The sequence below is a fragment of the Petromyzon marinus genome, chromosome 12, assembly GCF_048934315.1.
Source record: "Petromyzon marinus isolate PM22_M1 ecotype Great Lakes invasive population chromosome 12, UKy_Petmar_22M1.pri1.0, whole genome shotgun sequence".
Taxonomy (NCBI): domain Eukaryota; kingdom Metazoa; phylum Chordata; class Hyperoartia; order Petromyzontiformes; family Petromyzontidae; genus Petromyzon; species Petromyzon marinus.
Window position 1 is genome coordinate 8,096,977 of NC_133678.1, and position 23,663 is coordinate 8,120,639.

The 23,663-nt window shown below is 51.3% G+C and overlaps 1 protein-coding gene across 1 annotated transcript in view; it reads left to right on the plus strand.

Moving 5' to 3' along the window:
* The window catches only part of LOC116941597 (uncharacterized), an 81,124-nt gene that overhangs the window by 43,017 nt on the left and 14,444 nt on the right, over positions 1-23,663 (plus strand). The window contains exons 26-44 of the mRNA XM_032952799.2: positions 1,588-1,771; positions 3,092-3,249; positions 3,587-3,765; positions 4,464-4,602; positions 6,068-6,258; positions 7,304-7,448; positions 8,833-8,916; positions 11,258-11,365; positions 13,030-13,095; positions 13,446-13,568; positions 14,509-14,600; positions 16,905-17,031; positions 18,053-18,236; positions 18,423-18,574; positions 19,820-19,977; positions 20,949-21,087; positions 22,065-22,258; positions 22,944-23,106; positions 23,392-23,475. Of these exons, the coding sequence (XP_032808690.2) occupies positions 1,588-1,771; positions 3,092-3,249; positions 3,587-3,765; positions 4,464-4,602; positions 6,068-6,258; positions 7,304-7,448; positions 8,833-8,916; positions 11,258-11,365; positions 13,030-13,095; positions 13,446-13,568; positions 14,509-14,600; positions 16,905-17,031; positions 18,053-18,236; positions 18,423-18,574; positions 19,820-19,977; positions 20,949-21,087; positions 22,065-22,258; positions 22,944-23,106; positions 23,392-23,475 (2,670 nt within the window). The remainder of the gene's footprint in view (positions 1-1,587; positions 1,772-3,091; positions 3,250-3,586; positions 3,766-4,463; positions 4,603-6,067; positions 6,259-7,303; positions 7,449-8,832; positions 8,917-11,257; positions 11,366-13,029; positions 13,096-13,445; positions 13,569-14,508; positions 14,601-16,904; positions 17,032-18,052; positions 18,237-18,422; positions 18,575-19,819; positions 19,978-20,948; positions 21,088-22,064; positions 22,259-22,943; positions 23,107-23,391; positions 23,476-23,663) is intronic.

Here is a 23,663-nt window from a genome sequence, read left to right on the forward strand (position 1 = left end):
CGGGTTTGTACCGCACGTTGTTCGTCTTCATGTCCGACGTTTCGTTCCGCATGCTGGGAGCTTCTTCAGAAACTATAATTGATCCACTCGCTTTTTATCCCCATAATAGTAATAATTGCAGCATCGCAACATGCCGCACAGCACTCGCTCACTCTCAAAAAAGAGAGAGAGAGAGAGAGAAGCTCAGAGGCATGAGAAGCCACAGACAAGTGGGACAGGCAGCCCCACGCGGTGAGCCGGTACCAAACGCCACCCAAGTTCTGACGTCCTCCACATATAAAGGTGTCATCAGACAACTAATGAGTTTGAGAGGAAAGCGGAGCTCCTCGGGCAGTGGTGGCCAACCCGGTAACCGACCTACAGCCAAAGAGGACCAAAGAGGACCCATGAGTTCTGCTGAAGAGCCACGTGTATATGACAGCACGGCACGGGAGACGTTTGTTATTCTTTGCTACTGCGATAGTGCGTTCTACGTTAGACCCCTTCGACAGAGCCGCTACGTGGCGGATTGAAGAGCCGCATACGGCTCGGGTGAAGCCGTGCTGGCCACCGCTGACCTGGAGGATCAATTCAAGCCGACTTGTGATGGACAGCCGTCCCCATTGCCGAGGACTGCCGCTCCCGGCGGAACGGAAATGTTTATTGAACTCGGTGGCGTGGCACTCGAGTGACCGAGCCATTTGGATATTATTGACCTGAGATTGCAAACACAAGAAGAGTGAAAACACAACGGGGTCACCAGTGCCGGATGAAGCTAGCGCGGGGCCCGTGGCATATGTTATAAAGGGCCCCTAAATAAATACATAAACACGTAAATATTACAACACACAAATGTATTACTTGCATCGTAAAGTAATTGTATTTTTTTTTCATTTGCTATACAACCAGATAATACGACAAATCGCTAAGCTTAAACACCCAGTCGTTCATGAAAGTTGAAGGCAGCATAGTACTATAGTAATAGAGCAAGTGCAGAATCACTGAACCGGAATCGATAGCTTGAAAGCATTTAGCGCGGGGCCCTTGAAAGTGCGGGGCCCGTAGCTACTACTACATATGTGTAGTAGCTACTTGTGCTACTACGATAATCCGGTAACTGGGGGTCAGAGTAGTAAATTATAAAATATTCTACGAGAGCAGTACTGTACTGCCGATGTGTTGGTGGTTGTGCCGTAGAGCTCTGTGGAGTGGTGGACCAGTGCGGTTCACGCACAGCGAGTTCGATTCCCGCTCACTGTCAACATCAGTGACGATTACCTGAACCGGTTCTCCACTTGGTCGACTCAGCTTCAAACGAGTACCTGGTGCGCTGTGTGAGCATCGCCACTCGGGAGACAAAGGTGGCCGCGTGTGGTGCTGGCCACCCACCCACTCGCGTGCCGCTCCTGACCTTCATAGGTGCTCGCAAACAGCACTTGCCCCAACGGCCTGTTCAGACTACAAGGGGGATATTTGCTGCACAGCTCTCCGATGGAGCCGCTCGATTCAGTTCCTCATGAAGCCCACAGCACGGGGAAAGAAACGTGAGACATCACGCCGAGCAACACGCGGTACGAAACGCGCGCGTGCGTGCGTGCGTGCGCTTAGATCAAGACGCTGCGTAAGGAGGAGCTGGACGGGGCCATACAGAACCTCGACTCCCAGTACAACACCCTCGTGAGCAAGAGCCACGGGTCAGATATCATTCTTCCGGACGACTGCGCGCAGTCGGAGGGCGATGTCAGGGGCTGCAAGCAGCACTACCACATGCTTCTCACCCGCCTCACGCAAGGTGAGTTCGCAGTGTCTCGCACAGGGATTCGCGTGGTTCTGCTGCTCCAGGTACTGTGCTGTTGCTGCCAGCGTTCAGCTCGACTTGACTGAACCATCTTGTCAGTGAGTTCGCGAAGCTTTTTGAGCGTTCCTCGCGCAGCCAGTGGTACTCATTTTCATTGATCCCGGAGGGTTTACTGGCTTTGTCAACTCTGGCCAGGATTGCTGTACGTACTGGATGGCCCCAAAGACAGGAACTGAGGGTCGTTTATTTTTTATTTTAACAAATCATATAGGGTTGTTTAATTTATTTTAACAAATGCTCAAACTGACTTCCGTTAATATTTAGGCGTGCATGAATTCTATTTTGATATTAATTTATAACTGTTTTTGATGAATACAGGTGTAATCTTTGAACAGTCATCAAATGTGTTTTGCCTCACGTCAGTAAATTTTCTTTACATTTTTAAACGTTGCCGTGAAAAGGAAAAATAAAAAGGTGATATTAATAATTATGACAAGCAAAATATGAACTTAAAGAATGAACAAGTAAAATGTTTTAATTGCCAGTGTTAAAATAAATATAAGCCTGTGTGTCCTGACTTTTTGGCAACCCTGTATATGATGACCAAATCGCGTGCATTGCGCCCCATCAGGTTGAGCCTGACAACTGCTAGGATCGGTGACCGCTGTGTGCCAACGGGATGTTACCGAGAGCTGTAGGGCCATGTAGTGGGCAGTGCGAAGGTAGTGCAGACAAACCCATTGTTGTACTGTGCGTCTATGCTGCCCGCCTTCGCCAATCCTCACTGTCGAAGGTGGTGAAGTATTGTCAAATAATCCACCATCTAGAAGTGGATTGACAAAAGGGCTGTACATGCGCAGATACTGGTAGTGTAGGTGCCAATGCTGATGACGATGACGATGCTGGCGACGTTAGTGGTGGTGCCGATGGCAACGCCGGCGGCAACGCTGGCGCTAATTGCCGGTGATGCAATTAGCAACCAGGTTTTTTGAAACCTCGACGCCCATGGCAAGGGAGTTTTGCGACATTTGTGCAATCCACCAACCCTCACCTCCACAGTGCTGAATTAGAGGCGCGCGCCACTGCCGTCTGGCTATGTACGTGTGTACCTTGAACTTCGTTCGCACCGTACGTAGCCAGCCGTGGCTAGCGGATCAGGAAGTTTGCGCGAGGAGGAGCCGGAATGTCGCCGTGCAGGAGCTAGACTCCCAGTACGGCATCTTCGTGAGCGAGAGCCACGGGTCGGACTTCTGGGGGAGAGTATGACGAGTATGGGGGGGGGGGGGTCTTTGCTTTCTGGGCTTTGGCGAGCAGTGTGCCGCGAGGAGGAGCTGTGTCACGACAGCCTCTCTCGGCTGCGGGAGTTCATGCGCCTGGCGGACGGATTCCGCGATCAGATCCTGCAGCGGGTGCGCGCCCCGTTGGAGCACAACGCGGCCCAGGACATCTCCACGCGCATCTTCGAGCAGGAGGTGACCTCGCCGACCCGTGCCACTGGGAGCTAGACACTTTCTTAGAGACGTGGATCGAAAGCTCGTTCCTTTAGCGTTCGGTCGGCTCGCCGTGCTCACGGCGCATCTCACTAAGCCGCCGTCCCACCGCTCCATTCTGGACGGCGACGATTTACCGTCGCGATCCGCGCAAAGCGAAGCCGCACCACGACCCAGCGGCTTCGCACGCCTCCGATCGTCGCGGTCGGCTACGTACGGCGCGAAAGAAGTTCGGCATTCATACCCCCTGCTCGTGCGCGACCCCGCCCGTGTTGTCGCCCCCCAACCCACCCCCCACCCTCCATTGCCACGTGCCCAGAGACTCGACTGCGAAGTTCGCAACCTGCGGGACACGGCGCTGCGCGTGGGGGCAGCCTGCGTGGAGGAGCACGACCAGCCCTCGTCCTGCCCCCTCCTGCCCGGCCTGGAGGCCGACCTGGCCGAGGCCTCGCGCCAACTCGACCTCGTCGTCAGCCTCTCCGCCGACTGCCGCGACGAGTGGGTTCCCCCCTCCTCGTCACGGTCGGCAGTTCCAGCGCGTCCGAATGCTGGCAACCTGGTGGAACGGTCACACGCTGGCTGCATCTTTCCGCCGCAGCGGTTTGAAATAACGGTCGATTAATATTAATAATAATCATCATCATCATGACAATTGACATTTATAAGGCGCAATTTATACAGGGATCTCAGTGTGCCATGCACGGAGTTAGGAAATATAAATACTGCATTAGACTCCATGTTCACCAAGCGGCGTACGTACGTACGTATGTTGAACTTCTTTCGCACCGTACGTAGCCAACCGTGCTAGATCGGAGGCACGGGGGAAGGGATCGGTGCGGGGGGAAGGAATTTCCTTCCTCATTCCCCCACAGTGTGAACGGGTAGAACAACAGTCAGTCGTTTGGCGGGTTGCGTGCAATGGGGTTGAGTGTAAGTGTTCCCACCTCTTACAAGGCACCCGGCCAGCTTGGAAGGGTAGGGCAAACACCCTCTCGTTGGCCTCTATCGAGCTCCAACCAGCGGAGGCGATTCCGCCAGGCAGTGGCGTGAGCAAGCAATTGCAGAGCTGCGCCTTAGCTTGCTCGGTAGCTTTCGGGGCTGAAATGCCAATCGACGCCTCTGTCTTTTGCGCGCGCGTTCTCATTGCGTGTCCTGCGTGCACGCGTCTTCACGTGCACGCGTTTGCGTGCGTCCAGCCTCAAGTGCCTCGAGGTGTTGGTGAAGGGCTGCCAGGAGGCAGAGGAGGTGGTGGGGACACTGGAGAGCGAGCTGCTCAAGTCCGACGTGGTGCCGGGCGACCGCGATGAGGCCGACCGCATGCGCTCCTGCCTGCAGGTCGCCTGGCTATGCCTCCTCTTCAACTTGCATTCCCCACGGTCACTCGCAGTGGCTTTTGGCCGACCATTGAACAAAGACGGTTACCGCATCGCTCGCTTTCAGACGCGCTTCTGCGGCCGTCTGGAATGCTCTTCCTTACGCTCGTAGGAAGCCACTTTTAAAACTAGAATGAAAACTAATTCATTTATAACAGATTTTTGTGTTTAGTTTGTTGTCCTTCCCCGCACCTCCGATTGGCACGGTTGGCTACGTACGGTGTGAAAGAAGTTCAACATACGTACATATATCACCAGCAGCAGCAGCCATGCTCAATCCACCGCTGGATGAAGGCCTCCTCAAGCTGCCACAACCTCTCACGAGCCTGCAATACAACATCCAGAACCTGTCCATGAACTGATTTCACTGCCCCATCTTCTCGGGTTGGAGTCCTGTGGGATGAGTGCCATTCCTTGGCTGCCACTCCATTATTGTTCTTGAACATCAGCCCGAATCCCATCTCACGACATGTTCCCCCCCGGGCCCAACAGTTTAGAATCTTGTCATGAACCTGCGCGTGTTATCTAATCCATGTGCTTCAACTATTTGTCTCTCAATGTGTGCATCGATTGTGTTCATGTGTTCATCTATTACGTGTGTGCACTTCTAGTAACTGATAGCATCACACTCCATGGGAGGCAAATTAATTGGTTCACTCCTGATTCGAGATTGTATGCATTTTAAACGTTTAGCAGAATACTTTGTTTACATATATGATTTAGAACTTTAGGCCTTGCCAAAATAATTAAATCAATCAACCTCCAGCCAGTATTTTAAATTGTTGGTTTTATACTTTCATAGCTAGATGCATAGACGCGCCAATAATTGCGCCCTATTTGAGCTTTCTAATCCTTCCAGAGCAGGATTCAAATGTCCATGGGGATGATGGCGCAGTTATCCCAGCGACCTAAGTTAAATTCCCGGTGACGGCTAACATCAGTGGGCAAGTCATATCTGATCCGGTCTTCAACCCCCCCACCCCCCTCACCCACCTGAATTGGCTAGCATGGCGAAGTGAATTATAAATAGCCCCCGTGACCAACAAAACGGAGTCAGAATATTTCTACTGGAGGATTCCGATGCGCTGTAAAACTCTCCTTTCACAGATGTGCGGTAGGGGCGGGTCAGAACGCTACAAAAAACGGACGTTACGAAAACACGATGATAGTGCAATCTGTAGGAAAGGTAAACAAATAACAAAAAAAATACAATATTTTTTTTTATTTTACCAGGTAAAGCCCACTGAGTTATTAGCTCCTTTTTCAGAGGCGACCTGGCCACAAATGAGACCTCAACTAAGCGGCTTATCACGTGCAAATTTACAGCAGCCAAATAATCCACCGAGCAATGCATTGACGAAGGGAGGCCGCGCGCCAGCTGTCAGCTCCGTAACCCACCCACCTCCTCCTCCTCCCGCCGCTCGCAGCAGAGGCAGAGCGAGTTGGCGAAGGATTCGGCATTCGCGCGCCTGGAGCGCGAACTGCAGGCCGCCAGGGAGGTGAATGAGCGCCTGGCGCGCCACCACGGGGAACGCGACGCCAATGTGGAGCGCTGCCGTGAGCACGTGGAGCAGCTGCTGGAGCGCTGGAGGAGCGTACGGCACCACGTGGACGGACGGTGAGCGGCCCCCCTTCGCCCCTTTGTTGTTGACGTCGTCGCTCGTGGAGGGGGGGCTCGGGAATGGCGCGTTGCGGTGCGCTGTCCGTCGTGCAAAGCGGGCTGCTGATGCCGAGTTTGGCGGTTCGCGCACGAGTACAGTACAACAAATAACAAACAAAAAAATGTAACTCAATAAATCACGCTACCCTGAAGAGGAGAAATGATGAATGTCCCTTCTTCGTGCCAGAGAGATCTCGAAGAGGTGGCATTTCAGACAATGGCCCTTCTTCGTAGCAGAGAAGTCTCTTATTTAAAAAAAAAACACAAAGATCTCTCTCCTATGAAAACCCATTACCCTTCTTCAAAGTAAAATTTCCGAATGGGGCATCTTGTTGTTGTTGCTGCTGCTATTAGCCGGTAACTTTTCACTGTGGGCTAAAGCCCCCGCCTCCCCAACCCACCCCCCCCCGCCCCCCCTAGTTTTATTCTGTGACTCCCTCTCCGTCGTCGTTGCTGCTGTCCCAGCCGTGGCCTCCGAACTCTTTGACCGCTGTCTCTTTCCACTGTCCACCTCTGCGTCTTCTTACCTTCTCTCGGCACCCGAGACTCTGGCAAATGTCTTGTGCGTGCGTATGTTTAACTTCTTTCGCACCGCACGTAGCCACCCGTGCTAACCGGAGGTGCTGGGGGAAGGACAACAGACGGAACATAAAAAGCAGTTCTAAAGAAATTAGCCTTCTATCTAGATTATTTAAAAGTGCATAGCTCCAGCGGCTTCCTAATATCAGAAGGAAGAGCGTTCCAGACGGCCGCCGAAGCGCATCTGAAAAGAGCGCGATGCCGGCTGACCGTCTTCTAAAGAACTCCCCAGCGGTTCTAAACAACTCCCCCACAGGCTGGGGTGCTGCCCCCGTCATTACAAATCGCGTGCGGTTCTCTACCCATTTGCCAGCCGTGTGGGCTAGCCAACGGCGTCCTTTTCTCTGCATGCCGAGCGGGCAGGCAGGTGGGTGGGTGGGGAACGGGGCGGGGTGAGTGACCGATTGCTTTGTGCTGCACGCAGCCTGGGACAGCTGGCGGAGCTGGGCCCGCTGCTGCACAGCTACGCCCAGAGCTCGGGGAGCCTGACACGCTGGCTGGACGACGCAGCGCGTCGCCACGAAGCCCTGCAGGGAACCCTGCACGTCGACGATGGCCATGATCTCAAGGTGATTCGCCCGTCGTTCGATCATTTTGGCCATTCGTTCAGGTCGTTCCATCGGTCATGACGTTCTGTGCAGGATGTTGCTGTGGTGTAACGGTAACAGTTAGCACAAAAGGTTAGAAGAATCCCCGCGTAGCCCTGACAGACTGTTGGAGCCAGTGCTGCGAGCAGCGCCTAGGGGGTGGGTGGCCAGCAACCACGCCCGGCCGCCTTTGTCTCCCCAGTGGCGATGTGTCCACACAGCACAGGACCGAGTGATATAATCGTCACTGGCGTTGGCCATGAACGGGAACCGAACTCGGTTCGCCGGGTGTCGCAGCGTGCTAATACGAAAGTGTTCCCCTTGGTTGCGCTGCTTACAACATTGACCAGCAGCACATCGCGTACGCACGGCCGCACACACACCACCGGCCACTACACTGATCACACCACACCAGGTACTAATTTGAGGCTGAGCCGACCTACGGGAGGCCCAGGACCAGTTCAGATAATCATCACTGATGTTGGCCGTGAGCGGCAATCGAACTCTGGTCGCTGAGTTTGTATTGCAGCGCGTTAACCGTTGTACTACCGCACCCCACACACAAACACATGCAGCAGCAGCAGCAGCAGCATGCGCATCGTGAACGCAGCACAAACGTGCGTGCAATTGTTGGCGTACCGTTCAATACGTTTGCTCGAATGAATGTATGAGCACGTAGCCTTCAAAGGCACGTCATGACTTGTTAAGCCATTTTAAAATACGGGGAGGACAACAGCACGGTGGTGAGCGTGCTTCAGGCGGTGCTGCCTCTACCGGTGGATCCACTAGCGGCAGTTGAAACGACGATTTCTTAAATCTCACCCCCCCCACTTCCCTCCGTCCACCCAGCAGTGTTCATGGGTTGGCAAAGTAGGGGGCACAGGTGGTGCATCGGCCAGTCATCTCAGTCGACACGTGGCATCTGGGTCTGCCACGCGACCTCCTGCCCGCGGGCGTTCGACACTTCACGTGGCCTTAACGTGCACCTAGCCTGGCACAAGCGCCGTGGTGACGTCACCGCCACTTAGTGGCGAATGGCGGTTTTTGTTTTGATTTTTGTTCATGAGTATAACCGTAATCAGTGCTTGGCAGGTCTGGGGGTGGCAGGGCAAAGTGCACGGCACTCCTACTTCTTCCAAGACATCTGGCCGGTGTATATGTATGTACGCTGAACTTATTTTGCATCGTACGCGGCCAACTCTGCGAATCGGAGTGTGGAAGAGTAGGCCAAAAATACCCTCGAGCGGGAAGCTCTTGAGCTCCCTCTTGCGGAGGCCCTTCCACCAGCAGCCGCGTGAACGGGAAATCGCAGCGCTGCACCTTTGAGCTTGGATGGTTGCCATACGTGATCTCGTTTTTGTTTCAGAACCTCATATTGGACATTCAGAGCAAACAGCAGATGATGGACGAATGTCAGAAGAGCTGCGAGCAGTCCTGCTCTGACCTCAAGGTAATTGACACCCGGCCTCAGACCAGGGTTGCACTCTGCGCACATGCGTCACCATATGGCGGTCCAGTGGCCCGGTTTACCGGTTCCCTTGTAACACATTCATGATCTGAGTGACAGTCCCACATGATTCCAGTGACTCCGGTTACATCGATTCCCATTATTGATACTCGCCTCAAGGCTCTGAACACGATCGACTAAAGCACATAATAGGTGGCCATGAGACGCACCTGGTTTATCGGCAGTCTTCTGGGATGAGTAAGTCGTTATTTGCGGTGCTGCCGGTGTATTTGTAGCAGACAGTGTGCTTCGAATGATGAATGAACGTCGTAATCACGTGGCAGACCCTCTTGTGTTGGAGGTACAAGTACTGGTGCTTCCAACTTGCAGGAGTTCTTGCAGCTCCCTTCTCTTGTTGACCTGTGTTGTCTCGAATCCTGTCATTCATTTGTCGTTTCCCCATTATTTTTTTGCCCGGGTGAAATGTTGCTTGGCGAGCACTTTCGAGTGCTTCGTGATACTCTCGCGTTCAAGCGCTGAGCACTTTCAAATCCTGACCGTAATAGTTAAGACGACGTGAACAGCGTGTACATCACCAGATGATGTGAACAACGTGTACATCACCAGACAACGTGAACAACGTGTACATCACCAGACAATGTGAACAACGTGTACATCACCAGACAACGTGAACAACGTGTACATCACCAGACGATGTGAACAACGTGTACATCACCAGACAATGTGCACAACGTGTACATCACCAGACAATGTGAACAACGTGTACATCACCAGACAATGTGCACAACGTGTACATCACCAGACGATGTGAACAACGTGTACATCACCAGACGATGTGAACAACGTGTACATCACCAGACGATGTGAACAACGTGTACATCACCAGACAACGTGAACAACGTGTACATCACCAGACGATGTGAACAACGTGTACATCACCAGACGATGTGAACAACGTGTACATCACCAGACAACGTGAACAACGTGTACATCACCAGACAACGTGAACAACGTGTACATCACCAGACAACGTGAACAGCGTGTACATCACCAGACAACGTGAACAACGTGTACATCACCAGACAACGTGAACAGCGTGTACATCACCAGACGATGTGAACAACGTGTACATCACCAGACAACGTGAACAGCGTGTACATCACCAGACAACGTGAACAGCGTGTACATCACCAGACGATGTGAACAACGTGTACATCACCAGACGATGTGAACAACGTGTACATCACCAGACGATGTGAACAACGTGTACATCACCAGACAACGTGAACAACGTGTACATCACCAGACAACGTGAACAACGTGTACATCACCAGACGATGTGAACAACGTGTACATCACCAGACAACGTGAACAACGTGTACATCACCAGACGATGTGAACAACGTGTACATCACCAGACGATGTGAACAACGTGTACATCACCAGACAACGTGAACAGCGTGTACATCACCAGACGATGTGAACAACGTGTACATCACCAGACAACACGAACAACGTGTACATCACCAGACGATGTGAACAACGTGTACATCACCAGACAATGTGAACAGCGTGTACATCACCAGACAACGTGAACAGCGTGTACATCACCAGACGATGTGAACAGCGTGTACATCACCAGACAACGTGAACAACGTGTACATCACCAGACAACGTGAACAACGTGTACATCACCAGACAACGTGAACAACGTGTACATCACGAGCTGGCGCTGGACATGCATGCCATTCCTCGTAACCCTTTCAGTATTTTTGCTCATTCTTTTTTTGTTGTGAGCACTTTCATTTTCATCTTTACTGAGCAGCTTTTACAAAACCACCCGTTCTTAGTTTCTTCAAAAAAACAAAAACATTGGCAGGCTGCGGTGTGCACAAAATTCCTTGGCACGTGTCATGACGTGTACTGCAAGATCCAGTTGCATTGGATTCCGGTTCACGGATGAATACATTATAAGGTCACACTCATTTCACACAAAGTGCTTGGCACAAATGAACCAAATACCTTGCTGATGTCGTCAAGAATCATGAACCATCACGCCAACTCCAGTCATCCTATTGGCTAACCATCGAACAAAGACGGTCACTGCATCGCGCATTTTGAGAAGCGCTTCTGCGGCCGTCTGGAACGCTCTTCCTTCCCAATATTATGAAGCCACTGGAGCTATGCAATTTCAAATCTAGATTGAATACTCTTTTATTTGGAACTGTTTTTTTGTGTTTAGCACAGTTAGCTACGTGATAAGTTGAACGCACATACGTGCATTCGATGAGTGACGTTAATGTTGGTTTATTTTTTCTGGCAGGACTACGAGGTGCTGCTTCTGACCTACAGGACGCTCGTTGAAAAGTTCCAGCCCAACTTCTACCGCCGGAACAAGATCTCCTCCCCCTCCGATCGCATCACGCAGGATGTGAGCGTGGTCCTTTTTTTTGTTAATCAAACACCGCCGGGTTATTACCAATTCAGCAGAAGTTCTTCTTCGAAGGCCCAGGGACCCTGCCATAGGAATGTGGAATGTCTGTCACCGGTTCAGGACTTAACAAACATGGTCAACGCTTTCGTGACTGCAGTGATTCATATTCTTGGTTCTTTCGGTAAAGTCACGTTGAAGGGAAACAATAACATAATATAAAATATATAAAACAATAAAATTATCACGACGTTTCGACTGCAACACAAGCAGTCATCATCAGGTGTGAAAACCAACGGCAAGAACATTTGAAAGAAGTGGCGGATTGTATTTATTTATTTTTAAACGTTAGCACCACGGAGAGCGATTTGACAGTTTGTTTAGATGGACGAGTCCATCTATGTTCGGAAAAGAGGAGGGGGGAGACGAAAAATGTATGTATGCTGTCGTGAGAATTTTCTGGTTTTATATATATATTATTATTTTATTGTTTCCCTTCAACGTGACTTTACCGAAAGAACCGAGAATATGGTCAACGCTTTTTTCAGATTGGTCCTGTGACCATCCGGCGGTCATTTAAACATGGGGATGCTTTGAGTTAAAATACGAGCTTGGTGAAATAAACATTTTGAAAGGGGTTCGTAATTCGGCCCGGATCACTCGAGGATAGGCAATACATCAATAATGGGCGAAGTATCCTCCTTCCAAACGAGAAACGGTTCATTATTAGAGGGCATCTCCTGACCTGGAGTGCAGACACAGCCAGGTAATGAAGTGATTAGGTAATTGTTGATTGCTGGCGAGAGACAACTATTGTGACAGATGCCTGATACGGCACGATTCAAATCATCATCTTCATCATATTACGATTGATGTACGAAAACATTGTAGTTTTTATCGTCATATTACTATTGAGCTATTCAAAGATGCGTGTCCACTATTCTGCTTTTAACGAGAGAATCCGAAGCAGTCCAAGCACTCGACACATTCCACAACAACACTGCTCTAAGAAGGAAAAACATCTGTTCTAATTGCCATAATAGAGGTTTTTTTGGGTTAGATCGCGTAAATATATAAATGTGTCGTTAAAACCCGCCACCACCCGACACAGCCAACTAGTAAGGGTTGTCACGTAAACAGGTGGACTTCTCTACAAATCTGGCCGTCGCCTGATGAAGCTAGTTGTAATTACTGGCGAAACGTCGTACTCAGATTGTAAATGTTGTGGCTTGGCTCTCCAACACACCGGCGTGCTGTACTCGTGACGAATTGGCACGTTCCGTTTAATTGACAACCCTCACTAGTTGGCTGTGTCGGGTGGTGGCGGGTTTAACGACACAACATTTATATATTTACGCGATCTAACCCAAAAAAACTCTATTATGGATGATATTGGTCGCGAAAGCCTAACGTGTTAAACGAATTGCAATAAGGTAGGGTCATTGTCTGAAATGTCACCAATTATAAATGCTTTCCTCTGTAGGGCAGTGGTGTTGCGAAATGTGTTCGTGGTTGTGCATCGCTTGACACGTTCCCCAGTGTCCACGGACACGGTGGCGAGACATGGCGCCAATTACGATGACTTAAACGTTTCGTGTGCTGTACACAAGCGTGACCGACGTACAAACGTAATGAAGCGTGTAACGTCTGTGTTTGCATTGCAGTACATCAACCTACGCACCCGCTATAACGAGTTGCTGGCGACCACAAACCAGGCCTTGCAATTTGAGGTAAGGCTTGTTTTGCACTTTGTCAGATGCGATTTTTAAATGCACGATGAGAGAGCTGGCACCGTGTCCCAAACACACCGCTCAAAATCCACCGCCTAGATCGGTGTTTCATATCTATATAAATAATGCTAGCAGCGTGGAAGAGGAGGCCACGTACGATCTTGGCAAAGCCCTCACTCGTGAAGGCCCTTCCACCAGCAATAACGTTAGCAGCCCATTCGGCTTCATCGGAATTCAAGGCTGTACCTTCACATTTTCATGAATGCAAGGCTGTGCCTTTACTCTTTAAATAATCATACTAATAATTCAAACATGTCAACCGTCTGATGGACACGCGCTTGTGCTCGCAGTTCCTGGCAGAGGCGCACGAGCTGGAGGAAGGTCTGAAGAGTGTGCAGGAGACGCTGAGGAGGGCGGCCACTGAGAAGCCAGGCAGCCTGGTTCGCCTCGACCAGCTGCTGCTCGACATGGCCGTGTGTTGTTCACACCGCTCGGCACCGCACCGCACACACCGTGAACACACCGGCTGCTCTTCGTGGCTCTGTGTTGTTCACACCGCTCGGCACCGCACCACACCGCTCGGCACCGCACCACACCGTGAACACAGCCGGGGACGCATGCGCCGTGCCTTACCATATTGCGACTCAGTTTGCAGTGAGCGTGCAGCAACCGACGCCACTTAAGCACTCGGCAATACGACTACCGCATAGGGGTTTATTTATTATTATTATTTTTGCGGTCGTGGCCGTCTATCTCTGCGATGTGTTTTTTATAATGCGCCGCGTGTTGTTTGTCAAGATGTCTGACGTTTCGCTCCACGTGCTGGGAGCCTCTTCGAGAGCTGGGAGCTTCAGTTAACGATGGGTCGTGTGCATTGCGATTGAGCATCTTACGAGCCTCAAGATTAGTGTCACCCTGGGGTTAGCCAGAATCTGAGTCTCTTCTTCCAGCAAAAGGGGTGGCGGAACGTCGGACATCGTGCCGAACAAGCCGGAGAACAACCAGAGAACACTAACGGAGAGCTTGAAACGGCATATGTTGGGTTAAAACGAAACTTGTCTATTCTGATTTAACCAGGTAAGGCCCACTGAGCTACATAGCTCTTTTGTCAGAAGCGACTTGGCTACAAATGATAGCTGAACGAAGTGGCCTATCACGTGGAAATTTGTAGCAGCCAAATACTCTAAACGCATGATGTTGATTTTAAATGTGGAGGGAAAAACCGGAGGACCCGATGGATGAAAAATCCACGCGACCACGGGGAGAGAGAGACGTGCAAACTCCAAATATACAGCAGGTGTCAGGATCAGGATCGCACCCACAAACCTCTTGTATACCAGGCGAGGTAGATAGCACCTCGCCACGGTGGCGCATAAGGGGGTGACGACAGCGAGGGTTGTGTGCGTGCCTTAGGTGGTGCATCAGCGTCTGCAGGAGACCAAACCCCGCGTGGGACTGCTGCCCGGCCGAGCCAAGAGCAAGGACCAACAGGAGAAGGCCCACAGGTGAAAGCTTCGCTCCACCGCGCTTTAGTTACTACATCTATCGCCATGGTCCACCCTAAACCGCATCCGTAAAAACCATGGCAGATGCGGATACTTGATGCACAAATTGATTTTTTTTTAACTTTCCAATGTGCGACCGTGGTCATCCAGTTTCAGTTTTCAGTTTTCATTTATTTTGGTATAGCCCTGTGAGCCATTCGGCTCTTGAATCGGGTGCAACCACAACAAACAAAAACCAAAAACATGAACAAGAAAAACATCTTAAAGAGACTATGTGACTGTGCAAACAGAAAATCCAGGAAAAAACAGTAATATATTCCTGAAAAAGCACCGTACTCCAACGCTGTGTGCAAAAATCCCAGTGGGATGCAAGTCAAACAACAACTACAAGACAACTTAGATTAGAACGGAGAATGCAATGCCCGATCCACAAATACAAACGAGACAGCTCCTGAAACGATTATCTGGCTTGACCACCTGAATGTGAAATTGTAGCTGTTGCTCTGCATCTACATCAGCCGTACGACAAGAATACATTTTTAAGAAACGATATTTATTGTTGGAGGCGGCCGGTTAGCTCAGGGGTCAGAGCACTGAGGTGCTGGGTTTTAATCAAGGCAGCCGTAGGGTCACGACGATGCCGGGTTCTCAAGAGAAGGGAGCCGCCGGTGTGAGCTTTGCCATCAACGGCCGAACAAAGTGTGCACCAGAAGCCGCTCGAAAGGATCTCAGATTTTTTTTAGTTTTTAACACAAGAAGGGTTTTTACTCTGGTCTGCGAAAAATCCGCACGGATACTTCGTCTCGAGACGTGACGCTGATAGCGCCACGTGGGGTAACATTCGGGAAACAAATAGAAACATTGATGTTGCAGTTAGTGCTCGCAGCACGTGCTTGAATAATAATGCCGCTGAGCTATCGTCACACCGCCAGCGCCAATAATGTGTTGTTGCCTTGGGCCATTGCCATTTCATGCAGTTTTACTTTTGTGGATTTATTTTGTGTGTTGATAGATATTTTTTTTTCTCAAACAGAATTTTAAAGGCATTCCCTCGCTGTCTGTGTTCGCTGTCCATCCTTATAAGCATAGGTGGGCGGAGACATGAGCGTGAGCTTATTGAAATTCACAAGGGCTTATATTTGTATGTTTCTTTTGCAGCGCTACTGACATTACATGTTTGTGTGACCCTACAAAAACACATTAAGACTTTGAGGCTATATTAAATGTCCTGTTGGCTGACACATCTTACCTTGAAACACACCGATGTCTTGACTACATCCTGTCATTATTTTCTCGTGACATTTTTTCATATGTATCTGTCAAAGGAGACAAATATATATTTGGCAGTTTAACAATTAAGGTAATTGTGCAAATTTGGTCAGGCCACTTAGTCAACGAGGCTAGGACAACTCAGCCTTAAATAAGTACCTGGTGCTCTATGTGAACACAAGCAATGGGCTCACCATAGTGGCCAGGCATCGTGCTGGCCTCACCACCCATTTGTTCGCTAACACTTGCCCCAACAGTCCATGAAGGCTAAGGGGGATCTTTGTCTTTGTATCTATTGAACATGTAGTGTAGCGGTTAGTGGTAGTGTAGCGGTTAGCACGCTGCGCTATGAACCTGGCGACCCGCGTTCAATTCCCGCTGACGGCCAACACCAGTGATGCTTATCTGAAGTGGTCCTGGACCTCCCCCTAGATCGACTCATCCTCAAATGAGTACCTGGTGCAGTGTGTAAACATCGCGACTGGGGAGACAAAGGCGGTCAGGCGTGATGTTGGTCACTCAACCCTTTATGTGCCGGTCCGGCCTTCATAAGTGGTCGCTAACAGCAATTGACCCCAACAGTCTGTTGAGGCTATACGTGGAATCTTTGTCTTGTATATATGGACATGAACGTGTGTGTGTGTGTGCGCACGTGTTTGCTGCACGTGAGGGGTATTTGCCTTTGTGCGTATCTGTTTGCATATATGTGTCATATATGGAGACATGTCCGCATGTGTATTTGTGAATGCACCTCACCGTTTGCTGTACGCGTGTGTCGCAGCCCGTGACTGTCTTTGTAATTTTTACTTAAAACTTTCGTGACTGCATGAATTCATATTCTTTGGTTCTTTCGGTAAAATCACGTAGATAGAAAATTTTTTTTAAAAACAAAGTGAATTAAAATTTTTTTTAACAAAATAGATTTTTAAATATTTTTAAAATATCATTATTTTTATATCTACGTGACTTTACCGAAAGAACCAAAGAACATGTCTTTGCCATTTACCCCATGTGTCTATGTGTGGGCTCGCGCAGACTCCAGCAGCTGCATGCAGAACTCTTGGTTCAGTGGGAGCGCCAGTCGGGAGGGCTGCAGGGCCACCAGGTGATCCAGCGCCTGCAGGATGACATTCGCACCGTCACCAGCTGGAACGAGCACTCGGTGAGACGCCCTTCGGCTGCCCACTTTCGACGTCGCTTCGCAATGAATGTAAACGCGTCTCCGACGTGTTTACCGGGGTTGGACTGTGTGTCGTTCGGCACGATGTCCAACGTTTCGTTCCAGGTGCCCGGGTGCAAAAATGTCGGAGGTCATGCCAAAAAGCACGCGGTAGCAACTTAATGACGCATCGGAGAGCTTGACAGCGAAACCATAAAAAAAAATCGGTAGGATAACTATAAATCTCATGGATATTTTAGGTTACAAGGGTAATTTGTGCTTAGAATCACGGTTTTTTTTTTAAATACATTACTGGATGAGGACCCTCCCTATGCCATGTAGGCTTTCGAGGTTATTTGAACACACTTGACCGTGCCGGTCAGTGAGGGTCAGTAAAGGTGGAGAGCATAGACACGGAGGTGCAGAAGTACGGTACAACAATGGGTGTTGCAACACTGCTCCCTGCGGCTCACCACGTAGCGCTGTAACACCGATGTCAGCCTTCCTGTGTGTAGAGCGTCACCCACCCAAGCACAATCCTGGCCCATCCCCGCTTGAGTTTCTGAGATCTGGTGAGATCGGGTGCATTTTGGGTGAATTTTTTGTTATGATTGTTGAACTTCTTTCGCACTGTACGTAGCCAACCATGCTCATCGGAGGTGCGGGGGAAGGTTTACTAAATGGTCCGTAGCTTGTGTTGCATGGCCACAATCACAAAACTATGGTTTGTCTCTTATGTATATCCATGTCTCTATGGGTCTCTACAGTATGTGTCTCTATTAGTCTATATCACCACGTGTATCTGTGTATCGCTATGCACCTGTGTATATCTCTGTGGGTCGATGTGTGTCCCTATGGGTTTAGTATATGGTCCACAGTTTCATTTGCACGGCCACAATTGCATTACCGTGGCTATCCCACTAAGACTGTTCGAACAGGAGGCCACTTAACCTGCGCCTGTCAGTTTTAATGTTTAATGAGTGGCGTCGTGACGTCATGGCGATGATGATTGATGACGACGTAGCTGAAGTTGGTCCCGGAGCACGAGCAGTCGCGCGTCATGGCCTCGCTGGAGAAGCATCTGGCCGAGTTCACGGCGGCGGCGCAAGCGGGCGGCTGGGTGGGAGTGGGCGAGCGCTTCAAGGTGGAGAAGGAGGCCGAGACGGCGCGCCAGCACTACCAGGCGCTGCTCAGCAAACTCCGCCGAGGTACCGCCCCCCCCCCCTCCCCTCCACCCTCCCCCCGCCCTGCGCGGTGTGCGACTGTCATCATCTGCGGATGTTCACACGTACGATCTCTTGACGTATCCGTCGGGTGCCTCGGTTGATGCCGAGCGAGTCGGGTGTGCGACGTTGCGATGCGCGGCTCTTTACCGTTCGACTCTGCCCGCCCAGAGTCCGAAGAGGAGCAGCGTCTGCAGGAGCTCGTGAGGCAGCTGAGCAGGAATCGGCAGAAGATGGAGGACTTTGAGAGACTCATTGTCCAGAAGATCCACGTGCCCGTCACTCGCTGCTCGGAAAATGCCCAGCGAATCTCAGAGTTGCAGGTGTGGCCTCGTGACCGTGAGCCCTCGGTCTGATTGCAGCGGCGTGGTACGCTTGCCGTTGCCAAGCCGAGACTTAAGGCTCATTTGTTGTTGCGCACGTATGCCTAAGGAAATATATCTCTTGTACCTATTATACCCAACCCCTTTTCATGTTTTTAGTTTCCTGTTGAAGGGTCTAGGTACGCTGGTTACATTTGGACGCTTTATAAATATACATTGTTCTGTGCTCATATTTACATGAGTGCGAAAATTGGCAACGACTGTATGACCCGCTTTGCCAGAGCTGCAGGTGTGTAGTTCAGCACATGCACTATCCTGTAACGCTAATACCCTGGTCTCATGTAATGTTATTATAGGCGAAAGTGTTAAATATCTGTGAACTTTTGCAGTTGAAAGTTCCACACCTTAAATACTCAGTTTGTTCCTGACCTTCTACCCAGAATTAATTCATGTTCTAAATCTATTCTCATCTCCCAACTACAAAAAAAACAAGAGGAATGGGAAGAAGTCTTTACACTTGTTTAAAACCCCACAATAAGATGAGCACGGTGAAACGCGTGTTGCTCAGAGTTGTATTCTACTGTAGTCAAGGGTTGTAGGGTGTTACATGAATCATCATCGATACGATAGATCCCAGGTTTCTTATGGTCAAGATTGAGCACCCACTCCCTGCCAATGAAAATTACTCGAGTAAGTGCTGTGACTGAAATACCGATTCACAGAGGGATACACGTGAAACGTACTGCGGTTGTTGGTCGCTGTAGATTGTACGCCATTCTCATCTGCTTCTGATGTATGCCCGAAGAGGACAATTACCGCTGACACACAGAGGCTGAGGTGGCAGGATGTAGCCAGTCATGGTTCTCAATGAAATCTCTAAGTTATGGGGGGCACACGTGCAGTTTCACAGAAAAATAGCGCAGAGCAGAAAACCGTACCTGTCAAACAAACACAACAACGATGTGTAGGATTCACTCAGCCTTTGTGCATTACCAAAATCAACTCAGCAGTACCCGCAGAAGTACATTGTTTATCATCTTATCTTGGGCCACCATCAAAAATAAATGTACGTTGTATGGACGTTGAACTTCTTTCTTTCGCACCGTGCGTAGCCAACCGGCCACTCACCACTCACCACTCACCACCACTCACCACTCACGTGGCAGTACAGCACTGACAAAGCCGCGTCCACACTGACGACACTCGTGACGCCCGCGTTGCGCCGCTGCGTTTTGCGACCCGCAGAGGGCCCACCAGGACGTGGAGGGTTTGCGAGCATCGCTGGAGGACGTGCGCTCCCTGGGTCTCGGGGGCCCCGGCGCCGCTTCCCTGGCCCCGGAGCTGGGCGCTGCCTCCCAGAGGCTCCACCAGATCCTGAACCTCTCGTCGCACGCCACTTCAGAGTGAGTCTCTTCACTCGAAAAACAAAAAAACTTTTTTTTTTTACGTTTTACCAATTGAGGCACCGCTGAGCTGTACAGCTCTTTTTTTTTTTCAGAAGAGACCCGGCTGTCACAAATGATTGTCTCAACGACGTGGCTTATCGCGCGGAAACGTATCGCGGCCAAATGCTGTAAACGCGCGTTGATTCAAAATGTGGAGAGAAAAAAAAGCCGAAGGAAAAATTCACGTGACCACTGGGAGAGAGGCGTGCAAACTCCAAATATAGAGACGTCATGGTCGGGATCGAACCCACGACCTCCTTTATACCAGGTGAGGTCGTTGACATCTCGCCACCGTGGCAAGATGTCAACTAGGTGCCCTGCTGGTTCAGGGCCTTCCTCAAGATAAGAAAAGATGAGCTCACTCCGGCTTAGGGACTTCAAACTGTGCAGCTCGGCATCCGCTGCGTGGTTATGATTGGAGTTGGGTGGGGAGGGTAATGCACCAGATAGTCTCGTGGTCATTTATAAGTAAAACTGGAATAAATTATGAAAGTAATGCAGGTAGTTTTTTTTTCATGAAATCCACACCGAGTCTCAAGACTGTTGTTTGTTTCGGAAGTGTCTAGATTCTGGCGTTTGGCCAACTTTGATTATGAACAGCATACTCGGAGAACACACACACACACACACAACACTAAAAACCCAGCCAGAGATCACTCTCCCCTGTGCTAAACAGAGTTGATGGACGAACGAATAAGCCCCTGGGATCTTGACTCAAAACCAATCCGGACACCCTCATGAGATCAGCCAAATGCACAGTCACCACTGGCCTGGTTGGCAACGGCAGCCACCGCTCACCTTGCAGAAAATGGGGGAGGGGGGGCAAGGGGGGGGGGTTAAAGTTGGGGGGGTGTCAGCGCTCGCCTGATGGAAACTTGGAAGCGCCGGTCACTCGAGGTGCCTTCCCACCCACCTCCTGTCCGTGGCAGGGTGCAGGCCCTGCACGCGGCCCTGCAGGACGCGGAGAGCCTGGAGCCGCGCCTCGCGGAGCAGGAGCACAAGCTGGCGGAGGAGAGCGTCGCGCCCGGGGACGTGCCCTCCATCCTCAACGCGCTGGACCGCCTCAAGGTAAGGGGTTGGTTGGGGGGGGGCCCTCCTCCTCCTCCTGCGGTGCTAGCCGTCTCGGGAGAATTTCCTCTCATGCCGTGGAGCTAACTGGGCCGCGCCGAGGCCGTGCCGGGCCAACCCAACCCCGGCACGGCTCGGTTTGTTTTCCACCGCAGATTACCGGGCCGCGCCGCTGAAAGTCGCACGTGGCGAACGAGCCGATTAACCCCGCACCCCTGGCCCTGCTTGGCCCGAGCCAGATTCAAGGCGCTGAATAAATTACGTTTAGATAAGAAAAAATATTTTGCACCCCCTGCCCCTTTTTTCCATTCCCCCCCCCCGCCCCCCATATAAACTTTCATATCCCTGCTCCTCGTGTTCCCCAACTGGTTGCGGCAGTGAGTCCAGTTTTCCCCCTTCACTGGGCCCTGTCGCATCAAGCTCGGGACTGCTGTTCGCAGGAATTTCTGTTCCCCCCTCCCACCCCCCCTCCGTTTGGTGATCGGATCGGCGCTTTGCATCGGGCTCGCGTGGAGTTGCAAAGAAAAAGATTAGGAGATGTTTTGTGAGGCCAGCATTTCACAGTTTAGTTCTGATTTGGTTCGACAAAGAGCCAATAGAAAACCACACGTACTGTGAGGGACACGCGCTGGCACGGGTTGGCTGTGCCAGTGGGAAAGCATTGCAAAAGCGGGGTTGACCAGCAGCTCCTGCGGTTTCACCCACAACAACCGTACAGAAGTGCTGGCATTTATTTTCACGCAAAATTACGACCCATAACCACACAGCGTGGCTATTGACGTTCACACTCCCGTTGTCAGTGGTGCTACTTTGTCAGCAGAGAGCGGTGCAGCATAGGCCGGTGTTGTACCATACCGTGCTCCAAGGCCTATGCTCCCTCCGCAACTCCGCCAAACCCGAAACAAGGGCGGCTCGCGTTTGCTCGCCGAGCGGCGGTTGCATCACGTCGCCCACCCGTCCGTCCACGTGGATCGCAGGACATGGAGCACAGGATGCACCAGGAGAAGGAGGGCTTCCCGCGGCTGGAGGGGCACGTGCGGGAGGCGCGCGCCGCCAACGACGAGCTCATGCACGCGTGCGGCCAGCGAGACCCCAACCCGGACGCTGTGCGGGAGCGCGCCGACGACTTCCAGCGCCGCTGGGCTGCCATGCGCGCCCAGATCGACAGCAGGTGCGGCGCGGGCACGCGGACGCTCGCGCGCGGCGCGGTGCCGTAGGCACAGCCGTCGGGCCCGCAACGTGTCGGCCTCGGTCTGGCGTGGCGCGTGCCTGAGAAGGCCCGGTGCAGGCGGTGGGCCCCGGCGTGCGTTGTTCCGTGCCCGATGTTCGCCAGGCGGTGCCCGTTGCGAGCGCTAAGGGAAATCCTGAGCTCGCTCGTGCGCTTCGACGTCAATGTGGCTCGCAGTGAAAGTGTTCAGCTGCAACTCCGTGGGGCTTGCAAGCTTTGGCTGGGGGACGATTGAGCCCGAGCCAGTGGTGTGCGGTGGCACCCGGTCAGATCGGCAGTAAGCTCCACCTCGGGTGTTCTGATAGCGGCACTCTGGAGCTCGCTCTTGTGAATGCCCTTCCACCAGCAGTGGCGTGAGTTAGCAATTGCAGGGCTGCTCCTTTGCCTTTCACCCCTTTATCATCTCCGCTTGCTCTCGCAACTCACGTCACACGTGTCTGTATGTTGAACTTCTTCCGCGCCGTGCGTAGGCAACCGTGCTAATTGGAGGTGCGGGGGAAGGACAACAAATTGATAGGCAAATAAAAATCAGTTCTCAAGGAATGAGTTTTCAATGAATGAACATGACCTGTGGACGCTGTGTCGTGGTGGACCTGCACACGTCTGGCCCTTCCGCTCTCGTCCACAGGAGGCAAAGCCTGGAGCAGATGCGCGGCATCCTGCAGTCGTTCCGTGGTAGCCACGAGGAGCTGAACCGCTGGCTGGACGAGAGCTCCATCTGGCAGGAGAAGATCCAGCACATGAAGCCTGACAACTGTCAGGTCATCAACGACACCATTGAGCAGCTCAAGGTGTTGTGAACATTTCCTCCGCTGCATGATCTTAATGTCATTTGGAACGTGTGAGGTGCAACGTTTTTTTTTTATGTAATCCAAAGTCTGCGCTCCCCTGCCTTCACTGTGCTACTAACCCGGCCACCCGTGTTGGATTCCCGGCCATGGCTAACATCGGAACCAGTTTCTAAACCGCTGCAAGCAACCAGCACGTGAGAGTATGGTCACGTGACCCCACTACGACGCGCACAGCATATACTTCCGTGCACGTTTCCTAAAGACCGTGACGCTGCCACGTTTCAGAAATTCCTGCCGAAGATCGAAGAGAATGAATTGAAGTTGAATAAGTGCAAGGAGCTATCGGAGCAGTTTGCGGCCACTCTGAAGGTAAACTTGGCTCGCACGACACCGGTGTGCCGTGGTGGCGAGATGTTCATTAACTCACCTGGCATGCAGGAGGCTGTGGGTTTGATCCTGACGCCTGTATATTTGGAGTTTGCGTATATCTCCCTGTGGTCCCGTGGATTTTTCTCCGGGTCCTCCGGAAGGGTCTAGGGAGCACCTCTTGAGGGGAT